Source organism: Sceloporus occidentalis, unplaced genomic scaffold (assembly GCF_023333645.1).
Source record: "Sceloporus occidentalis isolate IW3139 unplaced genomic scaffold, rSceOcc1.0.p SCAF_92, whole genome shotgun sequence".
Taxonomy (NCBI): domain Eukaryota; kingdom Metazoa; phylum Chordata; class Lepidosauria; order Squamata; family Phrynosomatidae; genus Sceloporus; species Sceloporus occidentalis.
Window position 1 is genome coordinate 3255381 of NW_028317072.1, and position 12748 is coordinate 3268128.

At 39.2% G+C, this 12748-nt stretch overlaps 1 protein-coding gene across 1 annotated transcript in view; it reads right to left on the reverse strand.

Moving 5' to 3' along the window:
• LOC149284484 (SH3 domain and tetratricopeptide repeat-containing protein 2-like) overlaps positions 1-12395 on the reverse strand; it is an 85725-nt gene extending 73330 nt beyond the window's left edge. The window contains exon 1 of the mRNA XM_089496674.1: positions 12329-12395. Coding sequence (XP_089352800.1) covers positions 12329-12395 — 67 coding nt within the window. The remainder of the gene's footprint in view (positions 1-12328) is intronic.
• Between the last annotated feature and the right edge of the window lie 353 nt (positions 12396-12748).

Genomic DNA, 12748 nt, shown 5'->3' on the forward strand with positions numbered 1-12748 from the left:
GACAGAAATGGAGGCAAATTATAAGGGCCAAAAGGACATGCCCCCTGTTGCTGCACACCATTTTACCTGTGAGTAAACCAGCACTTGGGAGAGAGGAAAGGTGCTCTGGGCACCTTCTTGCCCTCCCAACCACCATTTTACTCATGAGTAAACCGGTGCTTGGTAGGGTAGGAGGATGCTCTGGGCACATTCCCTCTCTCCCAACCGCCATTTTGCTCACGAATAAACTGGTGCTTAGGAGGGTAGGAGGATGCTCTGGGCACCTTTCTTCCCTCCCGACCGCCATTTTACTCATGAATAAACCAGCACTTGGAAGGGAGGGAGGGTGCTCTGTACACATGCCGGTTTACCGGCAATAAAAATGGTGTGTGGCAACAAGTTGAGGGCCCCCCTGGAAGCCCAGCACATGTGACCACAGTGAAGGCTCTGCATGCCACCTCTGTGCCATGGGTATGCCATGGCTGCTTTATGATAAGAACAGGCACATACAGATTTAACAAAATTTATCTGGATGGGAAAGAAACCTAGAGTCCGAATGAAAACATTACAAGACGCTAGAGAAAGGGGGGGATTGGCTGTTCCAGATTTAAAAATCTATTTCCATGCAACATTGTATTTGATGGTATTGTGAACCGCTATGATCACTGTGGAAAGGCAGTATATAAATAAAGTTTTTATAATTATAATTATTATTATTAACATGTCTAGTTTGGATCAAAGAATGGTTAGAATTAAAAGACAGAAAATTGTTAAGATTAGAAGGGAAGCAACTGACTTTTGGATGGCACACATACCTATATTACAACAAAGAAAAAGTTGACAAAGAATTTAATAATCATTGTGTAAGGAAACCGCTGTTATGGATTTGGAAAAGAGTCAGAGAAAAAATTGGCGAAAAAAATTACATTAGAAACTTCCCCACAAGAAGCATTTCTTTGGAGAGAGAAAGGAGTGGTAAGGAATCATAGAATCATAGAATCATAGAGTTGGAAGAGACCACAAGGGCCATCCAGTCCAACCCCCCTGCCATGCAGGAAATCACAATCAAAGCATCCCCAACAGATGGCCATCCAGCCTCCGTTTGAAGACCTCCAAGGAGGGAGACTCCACTACACTTCGAGGGAGTGTGTTCCACTGTCGAACAGCCCTTACTGTCAGAAAGTTCCTCCTAATGTTGAGGTGGAATCTCTTTTCCTGCAGCTTGCATCCATTGCTCCGGGTCCTAGTCCCTGGAGCAGCAGAAAACAAGCTTGCTCCCTCCTCAATATGACATCCCTTCAAATATTTAAACAGGGCTATCATATCACCTCTTAACCTTCTCTTCTCCAGGCTAAACATCCCCAGCTCCCTAAGTCGTTCCTCGTAGGGCATGGTTTCCAGACCTTTCACCATTTTAGTCGCCCTCCTTTGGACACGCTCCAGTTTCTCAATGTCCTTTTTGAATTGTGGCGCCCAGAACTGGACACAATATTCCAGGTGGGGTCTGACCAAAGCAGAATACAATGGCACTATTACTTCCTTTGATTTAGACACTAAACTTCTATTGATGCAGCCTAAAATCGCATTGGCCTTGTTAGCTGCCGCATCGCACTGTTGACGCATGTTCAACTTGTGGTCTACTTGGACTCCTAGATCCCTTTCACATGTTGTCTCCTTAAGCCAGGTGTCCCCCATCCTATATCTGTGCATTTCATTTTTTCGCCCTAAGTGCAGTACCTTACATTTCTCTCTGTTGAAGTTCATTTTGTTAGCTGTGGCCCAGCTTTCTAGTCTATTCAGGTCATTTTGAATTTTGATCCTGTCCTCTGGAGTATTAGCTATTCCTCCTAATTTGGTGTCATCTGCAAATTTGATAAGTATTCCCCCAATTTTTTCCTCCAAGTCATTGATAAAGATGTTTAACAGTACTGGGCCAAGGACAGACCCCTGTGGGACCCCACTGGTCACTTCTCTCCAGGATGAAAAGGAGCCATTGTTGAGCACCCTTTGGGTTCGTCCGGTCAACCAATTACAGATCCACGTAACAGTTGCCTTGTCTAGCCCACATTTTACAAGCTTGTTTGAAAGAATGTCATGGGAAACCTTGTCAAAGGCCTTACTGAAATCAAGATATACTATATCCACAGCATTCCCTTCATCTAGCAAGCTAGTAATTTCATCAAAGAAAGAGATCAGATTTGTCAGATTTGAACTGGTTAAGATATAAGGATTTATTAGTTAAGGATACTAACGATTATAGATTTAAATCGGAAGAAGGGATAATGAACCAAAACTATAAAATACATTGGTATTTAAAATGGCAATTAAAGGAAAGATTCAAAGTAGATCAGAAGGAAAATTTAATTGTAAAGGATGAATTAGAACTTGAGAAATTATTAAATTTTAATAATAAAGGACTACTTTCAAAACTATACAAATATTTACTAAAAATTGAACTGGAAAAAGAGGTAATTAAAAGCAACATGATAATTTGGGCCCAGAATATCTGACATAACATTGAATTAAGCCAATGGGAATTCACTTGGAACAAAAGGTTAAAATATACACAAAGTCAAAATATCAGAGAAAATTACTATAAAATGTTCTATAGATGGTACTTAACACCAGAAAAATTGGCCAAAATATATGGATTTAATAATGAATGTTGGAAATGCTTAAAAGAAAAAGGAACCTTTTTTCATGGTGGTCTTGTCCAAAAGTCAAAAAATATTGGCAAGAAATTCATAAAACAATTTGTAATATATTGAAAATAAAAATGGAATTTAAACCAGAAATTTATTTGTTGAATATAATAGATAATAAGTTAGAAAAAAAACATGGTAGAATAATATTTTATTTAATCACTGCAGCAAGAATAATATTGGCTCGTAAATGGAAGAAAGAAAATATACCAGATTTAAAGGAATGGATAGAGAAAATATAGGAGTTGGCTGAAATGGACAAACTGACACGGTTATTGAATGATGAGAATATGGAAGACTTCTTTAAAGACTGGGAAAATGTGATAGCCTTCTTACAACAACAAGGAGATGAACTATTTACAGAAGGATTTAAAGATTAATGGACTTAAAGAAATAGTAACAAATGTAATAAGAAACAAGACAAGTATATGTATATAGATTAATGTTTAGATAGAATGGCCAAGAAATCAGACATGAAGTTAGAGTTTATTAGAAAATAGGTTTTGTTAAGATGTAGCATACAAAATACAGAATTCAGAAGAGAAGATAAAAAGGATCATAAATGAAATTATAAATATTATTCTCATGTACAAGATTGGAAGGATTGTTTTAGTCAAAAGTAATACAATGTGTTTAGGTAGCTATTAGGGCAATAGAATGTGTAGAGTTAGAGTAGACGTTATTTGTTAGTCTTTGTGTTTATATGTGTGTGTGTGATATAGGTTAGATTTAGTTAGAGATGTCTTTAGTTTAAAGCTTATTGTGTTGTTTTGTTGTGTTGTTGTGTTGTTTGAATTCTCAATAAAAAATATTTAAAAAAATAAGAACAGGCACATACTACAATATCAAGGAGAAATCAAAAGATGATGGGTGCAATACACAGAAGAGTTATACAAAAAAGAAGAAAAAATGAATGACACATGGACTGAAGAATCATATGATGATGAACCCCAAAATCTAGAAAGTGAGATGGAAACTGCAATAAGAAAATTGGGGAGAATAAATACTAGGAACAGGTGATATTCTTATTGAACTGCTACAGTTCATACATGCAGAATCAACTCTAGTGTTAAGCAAAATATGCCAACAACTATGGAAAACAAAATGCTGGCCAACAAACTGAAAATGTTCAATATACATCCCCATCCACAAAAGGGAGACATAGAAGACTGCAGCAACTATAGTATCATACTGTTAACTTCCAACACAATTAAAATTATGCTTAAAATTTAGCTTAAAATTATGCAACACAGATTCCAATCGCATATGAAGATAGAATACCAGAGTTGCCAGCAGAGTTCAGGAAAGGCAGAGGCACTAAGGACCACACCACAAACATATGACGGCTAATGGAGCACACCAAAGAATTCCAACAGAAAATCTGCCTGTGTTTTATAGACTATAGCACAGTCTTTGACTGCATCGATCATGAAAAGTTATGGAATGCTCTCAAACATGAGAGTCACACTACATTTAATAGTTCTGATTAGAAATCTGTACTCAAGACAAGAAGGCACTGTTAGAATGGAGAAACAGAATGATTCCCAGTTGGCAAGAGGGTCAGACAAGACTGCATTTTACCACCCTACTTGTTCACCTTGTATACAGAAAACTTCATATGAAGAGCAGAAGGAGGAGGACTGAAGATAGCAGCAAGGAACATAAACAGTCTAAGATATGCAGATGACACCATATTACTAATGGAAGACATCACAGACTTGGAACAATTACCAAGGACAGTCATGGAAGAAAGTGCAAAGATAGGCTTGGTGCTGAACATAAAGAAAAGAAAAATAATGACCATGGAGGACTTATTTAAATTCAACCTAGACAATGAAGAAATCAAAATAGATAAAGATTTCTCATACCTTGGATTAAATACTGATCAGAACAGAGGCTGCAACTAAGAGATAAGAAGAAGTCTAGGAACTGGAAGGGCAGTGATGAAAGAGCTATAGAAGATCTTAAAGAGCAAATATATGCAATTGAGCACTAAAATTAGAATCATCCAAGTCATGGTTCAATATACCATCACTAAATACAGATGTGAGAGCAGGATAGTGAAAAAAGAGGATATAAAGAAGATCAAGTCATTTAATATGTAGTACTGAGAATACTGTGGACAGCCAAAAAGACATATAAATGGGTCCTTGAACAGATTACACCTGAACTATCCCTAGAGGCCAAAATGATAAAATTTAGGCTGTTATACTTTGGCCAAATCATGAGAAGGCATGACCCATTAGAAAAGACAATAATATTAGGAAAGGTGGAGGGTAGTATAAAGCCGGATGGCTAGACAAAATTAGGGAGATCACAGCATCTACAAGACTTAAGCCAAGCAGTGGAAGACAGAGGTCATGGAGATATCTCATCCACAGAGTTGCCATAAGTCAAAGTTGACTTGAGGGCAGTTAACAACAGCAGCAGCACCTTTGGGGACAGATTGCATCATATGTCTTCTCACTGGTTCTCCTGGATGGAGTCATCTAAAAAAAACCCCATTAATATGAACCCATTGGTAGACATATTTCTTTCCTTCTAATACTCAAAAGCCCACTTCTATAGAGAGTGCAGACAAAACTGGCCAATTGTAGTCCAAATGAAAGAGTTTAACTTAATCATAGAATTACAGAATTGGAATGGATCTCAAATATCACTTGATCCAACCCTGCCAGCACAAAAACACACAGCTAAATCTTGACAGGTGTCCATCCAACTGTTCTTTGAAAACCTCCAATGAGGGAGAATGTACTGCTTTCCAAGATAGTCCATCCTGCTCATGGATAGTTCTTACCACCAGGAAATTCTTTTTAATATTTAATTTTTCTCCACTGGTAGTGATGGTGAGAGGACAAAAATCTGTTTAGGTCATGGAAGTGAAAAACCAACAGCATGTGCCCTTCCCATCTTGGAAAGGTTTGAAAGCTGTGGAGGATCCACATCTCTCACACACACATATACACATATATCCACTCACTATGTAATTGTTATACTGTCAATTTTTGTATTGGTCAATGACTGAATATAATTTTACTTACTTCACTCACTATGTATTGCTTTTTAAGCAAGCAATTAAATAAATAGTATCTTTAAAGCAATTGAAAATTAAGATGTTAGAGGAGATTAGTAGTCTTTCTGTGTACCTTGTATACTTGAATCTATAACTGGGATAAGAGTGTGTAAAAACATTTAATATAGACCCTTTAAACAACTATTACTGCTATTACCATCAAACATGCACACACCAAAGATTCCTTTTGGAAACATGTTTACAAAAGTTCAAGGTGAAAGTCTGCAGACCCCCTTGCTCAGACAAATATATTGAGATACTGCAAAAAATAAAAAGTGCAGCCAAACACTACACACGAGTTGCAGTGATGGTTGGGACAATTTGCTGCCAAATATGGTGACTGACGCATAAATATCAATAGTGAGTGTATATATACCACTATAGAGTGTTTGGAAAGCTGCACACTTATCTTGTTAATCAGCAGAAAATACACCTGACACAGCCTTTCCAAACTGAATAATGCCTTGAGAGAGAAGGTTATGGTCTCTTCAGCACATGCTCCAAACCTACAGCTGATTATTCTTCCTCAGGAGCACTTATATCTTCAGTTATTATGAAATATTAAAAAGTAGCCATAATGTAACACATGCCCTCAAAGTGCACTGCTCTTGGGAAATTAAAGCTTGAATGTATCTATCAGTTTAAGCTTTGAATCCTACCTTGAATCTTGCTGAACCTCCTCCCAGAAACCTAAAATGGAGCCCTTGTCTTGACTCAAATTGTTCAGACCAGGGCAACCCCCACCCTCTTTTTCTGTAGCTTCAGCACCTCCCTTTCAATACGGTACTATGATCTTCAGACAGAGCTTCCTGACACCACCCTTTATTACATACACAGATGTTTGAACTCTCCCGAATGCACATAACATTCCAGTGCTTCCATATTCTTATATTCCAGCTGCCGAATAGCTGGTTCTCTAACAGAACAGGCCTCTCCTTAGGAGAACATATGCACATTGAACATCCTTTCCTCTCCAAAGAGAATTAGGCCACAACAGGCATGGAAGCACAGAAGGAAAGAAAACTCCAGGCAGCCTTGCCTTCAGTGGGAAGAAGAGTGTCAATTCCTTTCCTCTCAGGAGAAGGGTGGATTCCATTTCTTCCACTTTCAGTTTCTTCCTCCTGGCTTTCATCCATTGGGTGGCAGGGACAGGTCAACATGGGGCCCCTCCAGCGCTCAGATAACCTTTGCCTTGCTTGAAAAGGGAAAAAGTGTCTTGTGGATGAGGAATCGCTCCCAACTGGTTGATTTCCCATGGCTGAAGTAGCAGCTGCCAAGGAAAGGAGGCTCTGTCCCACCTTCACTCTGGCCCCACCACATAGTAGCATTTCCCACTCTTGGGCTATTTTGTTTTCCTATGAAGCCTTGCTAGAAATATCCCTATCTTGCATCTTCAACAGTGCTAAGTACCCTTACATCCATAAATAATTCAGGGTAATCAATGGCCTTTTGATGCAGGTAGAATGCAGGCAATAACCTGCATAGCTGAACTTTTTTAAGGTGCACCCTAAGTGACAGTGACAGGGAAAGGCCCATTTTGTTTAGGGTCAGCATGAAATGGAACTTTACCAGAACACTATGCAGACTTAAAACATTCCAGTTTATGCACATATTCATAGCATGTCCTTTATAAATTCAAGAGAATTTTGCTGCTTAATGAGAAATAAAGCAAACATAGAAATTCACTGAATAACAATTCCACCTAGCAGCTGTAGTCTCTTCCAGTACACATAACAAACTGATGCTGACTTCTTTAATCTATGGTTCATGTGAGAAGTAACTTCATTATTCAGGTAAACAGATATAACAGAGGGAACTGATATGGGATAGGGGTTCAAGATACACTTTTTGTCTTAAGAGTCAGGGATCAACCACATCCACAATTCAGAAAGAAGGTCAGATTGTCCTGAAAGACAATGGAATGATTTGCTTCTTGCCCAAGACAAACCAGAGAACATGAGATAGCATAGTCCTATGCATATTCAGCCAAATCACCTGAACTGAGGATCCTTGATTTTTGCTTTCCACAATAGCCAGGATTCATATATCAAGAACAAATTCTGATATATGATCTAGGCTCACAAAGGAAGAACCAAGTCAAGATCCTAAGTGCAGACAACATGCTAATCATGTCTGGTTTGTTTAGTCAATCATGCTAGTGGGAGGACAGAAGCAGGTGTGAATGAAATAGATGCATTGGCACACCACTTGCTGACATCAAGCCAGGGTTCCCTCAAATTTTGGGCTGCTCTTCTGTACCACTATTGTAGCAGTCTCCATATTCACTATGATGAGAGGCATTTATCTTGACTAAGTGGATTCCTTAGTACAGGGGTTCTCAAACTTCAGTCCTCCAAAATTTTGGACCATTATCAGGAGCCCAGGGCAGCATAACCAACAGTTCTCAGAGGAGAGGTCTAAAAGCCCTGGCAGATAAAACCTAGTGATTGATCTCGTTTTTTTCCCTTTGTTGTAAATAAATGATGTTGGGAAACAAAGGGGGGGGAATTGAAAGATAATCTTGAGTTTTGATGTATGGAATGGAATGAATATATGTAACATTTTGTAATAAATATATTTTAATAAAAAAAATCCCTAATGATTGGGAATCACTAGCACATGCAAATAGTAGATGGGACTGTCTTCAAATAGCAACTTTAATTTACCAAACCATAGCTGGAATCTGTTGGGGACATATACATGCATACATTTCCCTTATGTCCTTTGTTGAGTGCTTTGGGAGTAGGTATTCTCTTTCTCCTACCACAACACCCAAAACCTTCCCCTGACTTACCAAATACCATGCTGCAGTTTAAGCAGTGTGGGAAGAATCACAAATGTATCATTGCATAGTCAGATGCAAAATGATGACATCAGTGCCCTTAGGGTCATCTAGCATTCTCATTGCTGCTTTAATCATTTCACATCTGGTTACAGGGACATAACCAGAAGTTTTTGCAATCCTACCTGCTCCCAACAAGGCAGGGAATGGCTCTGTGGCGCTCTTCAGAGGCTCTTCATAAGTTGGGAGTGGTAGTAGTATATGGCTCAACCAAACTGAACCATATAGTTATTACAGCCATAGTCTATTGAACTTAATACTTTTACAAAGTGCTATTATATTTTTTGGGGGGAACTGTAATCTTTACAGTGAAATATCAGTACTTGAAGATAAAATGTTGGTTTACATCTATTGATTTCTTTATATGCTTGTTTATTTACTTTAGGAATTTACTTTACTCTCACCTTTTTAATAACTACCTGGAGCAGGTATCACAAGAATTAAAATTAAAGCAAAACAAAATTGTTAAACACAAGAGTAAATGAAAAGCAGTGCCCAGAAAGAAAATAAAGCACCATAAGAGCAGTTTGCAAAAGATTAAGCTTGTGAAAATTAAAAAAAATCACTGCCAAAATTATTTAGAGGTAAGCAGCAGGAATAGGATGGACACCAAGAGCTACTGAAGCAGAAAAATTCATTTATCATACGTATTCAATTAAAAGTCTATCTCATGTATAAGTCGAGGATAGCTTTTGGGAGCCAAAACGAGGGATTTTGATATGACCCATGGATAAGTAGAGGGTAAAACTCACCACCCTTCCTTCCCCTCTTCTGCAGTCCAGCTGTCTCCTTGGGAGACAGCTGGGCTGGGGATGAAGCTTAAGGAGTGAGTGCCTGCACTTCCTCCCCACTCCCACAGTCCAGCTGTTCCCTCGACTGACAGCGAGGTGGGGAGAGGGTTTGGGGGGCAAGTGCTTGTCCTGCCTCCTCCTCTCCATTTTGGCTGTCTCTCAAGAGGCAGCTAAGGTGGGGAGTAGGGTTGGGGAGCCAGTGCTTGCCCTTCACTCTCCACCCCGGCTGTCCTTCAGGGAGCCAGCCAAGGTGAGGAGGAGGCTTGGAGGGCAAGCACTCACCCTGCCTCCTCTTCCCCAGACCAGTTGTCTCTTCAGAAGACAGCTGGGTTGGGGAAATTGCCATACTGATCCGTATATAAGTCGACCCAGGTTTTTGGGGTCAATTAAAGATTTTCAACTTATACACAAGTATATATATATATTAGCTAAAAGATAAAATTAAGAAGAAGAAGCCTTCTTCCTTTTCATACAAAGAACAGTACAAAGAAAGTTATTTCTCAAAATCACAAACAAGTGAGAATTACTGCTACCACTACTATGTAATCATTAAAGACACAACAAAAGTTGTCTGTATGGTGGTGATGTATGCCAGAAGAAAGTGCCATGTGATAGTGTTGAGAGAAGGGAACTCATCTGAAATGACAGCAAAAGAGTTGAGCGATAATTATTGGTACTTAGGCACTGATTACTGGGCCTGAGGAGCTGGGCCCAAGGCAGTTCAGATGTTTAAGATCCACAATCTACTGAAGCAAGAGAACAGAAGCTGGAGAAAAGACTCTAAGTGTTGTCAGATGACGGTTTATATAACCCTTCCTAATTTATGGAATTTTCCATCTGTGTGTACAAGGTGTTCAAACATTTGTAACCATCTCATGTTTCCCTACAGCTTCTTTTGTTGTTTTTCTTTACACAGAAAATCCATTATGGAAGTAAAGAGAAAATGGGTATGCAGTGACTTTTGACTGTAGAACTCTAAATCATCCACCTAGAGGCATCCTAAGAATATTTAAGTGCATCTGGTACATGCCAGAGCCATGGTTTGCAAATGAAGAGGGCTAAAAATAATTGTGCTGTCTCCCTCCTTTCCCCTAGTATCCTTTTGTCTGTATATACTTGTTCCTTTAAAGAATAGTAACATATCAGTAATTCTAATAAATTACATTACCTTTCATAAATATGGAAACAGAAGTCTTTCAATGGTCCAGTCTTATGGCATTTACTCAGAAGTAAATCCCACATGGTTCAGTGGGGTTTATTTCCAAGTAACAGATCTTGTCTGATCTGGAAAGCTAAGCAGGGCCAGACCCGTTTAGTATTTGGAAAGAAAATCAGTGGGGAATACAAGGTACAATAGGCCAATACTACTCAAAGCAGTGGTCCTTGGAACTCTGGTGTAAGTTCCCAGGAAAGAAACAGTTGTACACAATAGGCACAAATATGGTGCCACTCCCTGGCACATGGGGGAAGGAACCTTGACTGTCCACACATCAAACAGCTGCAGAAGTACTACAGCATGTTACATTCAAGAGGAAGACAATGGCAAACTTCCTCTGCATAAATCTTACCAAGAAACTCTAGGATAGGGTCACAATGATGTACCCTCCAACATTTCACAGATGAAAATGGAACACATAAGGCCAAACAACATCAGAGTGTGGCCAAGATGGTAAAAGCTGTTAATGAGGAAGAATATAACCTGGTGGCACAGTGGTTAAATGCCTGTACTGCAGCCACTCACTCAAAACCATAAGGTTGCAAGTTCAATACCAGCCAGGGCTCATGCTCAACTTAGGCTTGCATCCTTCTGAGGTCGCTAAAATGAGTACCTGGCTTGTTGGGGGCAATTAGCTTACAGTTGTAAACCACTTAGAGACTGCTTAGTTCAGTATGAAGTGGTATATAAATGAAGCTGCTATTGCTAACATACAAGCTAGGAGAGGTTGCAGCAGTTTGATTTTGCCTGAGCCTACTAAAAAGCCAAGATCCTCTCCTCTCCGCCTCCTGAATTAACAGAGTGCTTTATGATATATGGCTTTTAAATTGCCACAAAAGTTTGATCATAGTGCCTTTGGTGATACCTATTGCATGATGCCATCTCCCTCTTGTCACTGCCTTGTCTTCCAATCATGATAAGGCCTGCACCATGCCATTGATGGGGAAAACCATCAATAAGCTCCCAAACACACTGGTATAGCACTAGTCCTCAGGTGCAGTCAATTAACCTGTGGCATCTTTGGGATTGCACAGTCACGTGATGTCAGTGTCTCCTCCTCTCCTCCTACCCCTTCGCTATTCCAGAACAGTCAGGTTTTTTGTTTTGTTTTGTTTTACTTTGTTTTATTATTTTTTTATTATTTTTTAAATTAAACAACATTAGCACAAATCTGGAATTGTGTTTGAAAACCCAAACACACATGAAAACAAAAGGCATGGTGGGTAGCACACCGGGCCAGGAGGGAGGGTAAAGGACAAGGTCAGAATTAAGCACAGGGGTCAGCAACAGCCAGTCCTAGTAAGGAAGGAATGTGTGGTAAAGAGTGCTCCTAGTCTAGTCTGTATGTACTTCCCTTCATTAACAGAATCATGGTGAGAACAGGGGTCTTGTGATAAAGTCCTGGGTGCAAACTGTTTTAACTCATTATGCAGCAATTGAGAAGAAAGATGGAAAGTGGGAAGAGGGGGAAGAGCAAGAGGGAGAGAGAGAAACTGGGACACTTTAAAACCAGGTCTAAAATGAGATAAACAGAGATTTTATCTGGTCTGTGCCTCTCAGATTGGGACAGTTGGAGAGTAAGCCATAAACCGGAGTCAACGTGAAGCCACATAACATCAATGACAACAATAAAAAAGGCAGAATATGAAATATTCACTGCAGAATCAGTGAAATAATATCAAAACATATTAATGTTTTAAAATAAGATACAATTTTTCCTCTTACCTGCTGCTATGCCCTGTATCTGAATATTTCCTGAAGAGATAGGCAAGACGTCTTGTAGTAAATCCATTTGTCCATGCAATCAGCAATAGTTTCATTAAGGAAGGATCTCCATTTTCAACATTTTTAAAAAAAACCTTTAGGGGTACAGATGGTTAGCAGCTGTATGTGTAGGATAAAATGAATCTCAAAGAAGCCTTGGAGAAAGCTTGGTGCTCTGGTCCCTACCTACCATTTTAAAAGACAACATAAAAATGGATATCACTCAGTGGTAAAAGAGGAATTACTTGTCAAAGAGTAGATTTCCACAGCTGAGAGGAACAGAATCTGTTTGCAGCTTCCTGTATTGAGAAGAAGGTACCTCCTCCCTTTAGACAACCTTCACAGGATTTCTGATAAGCAAGAAATATTATAAAAATAACT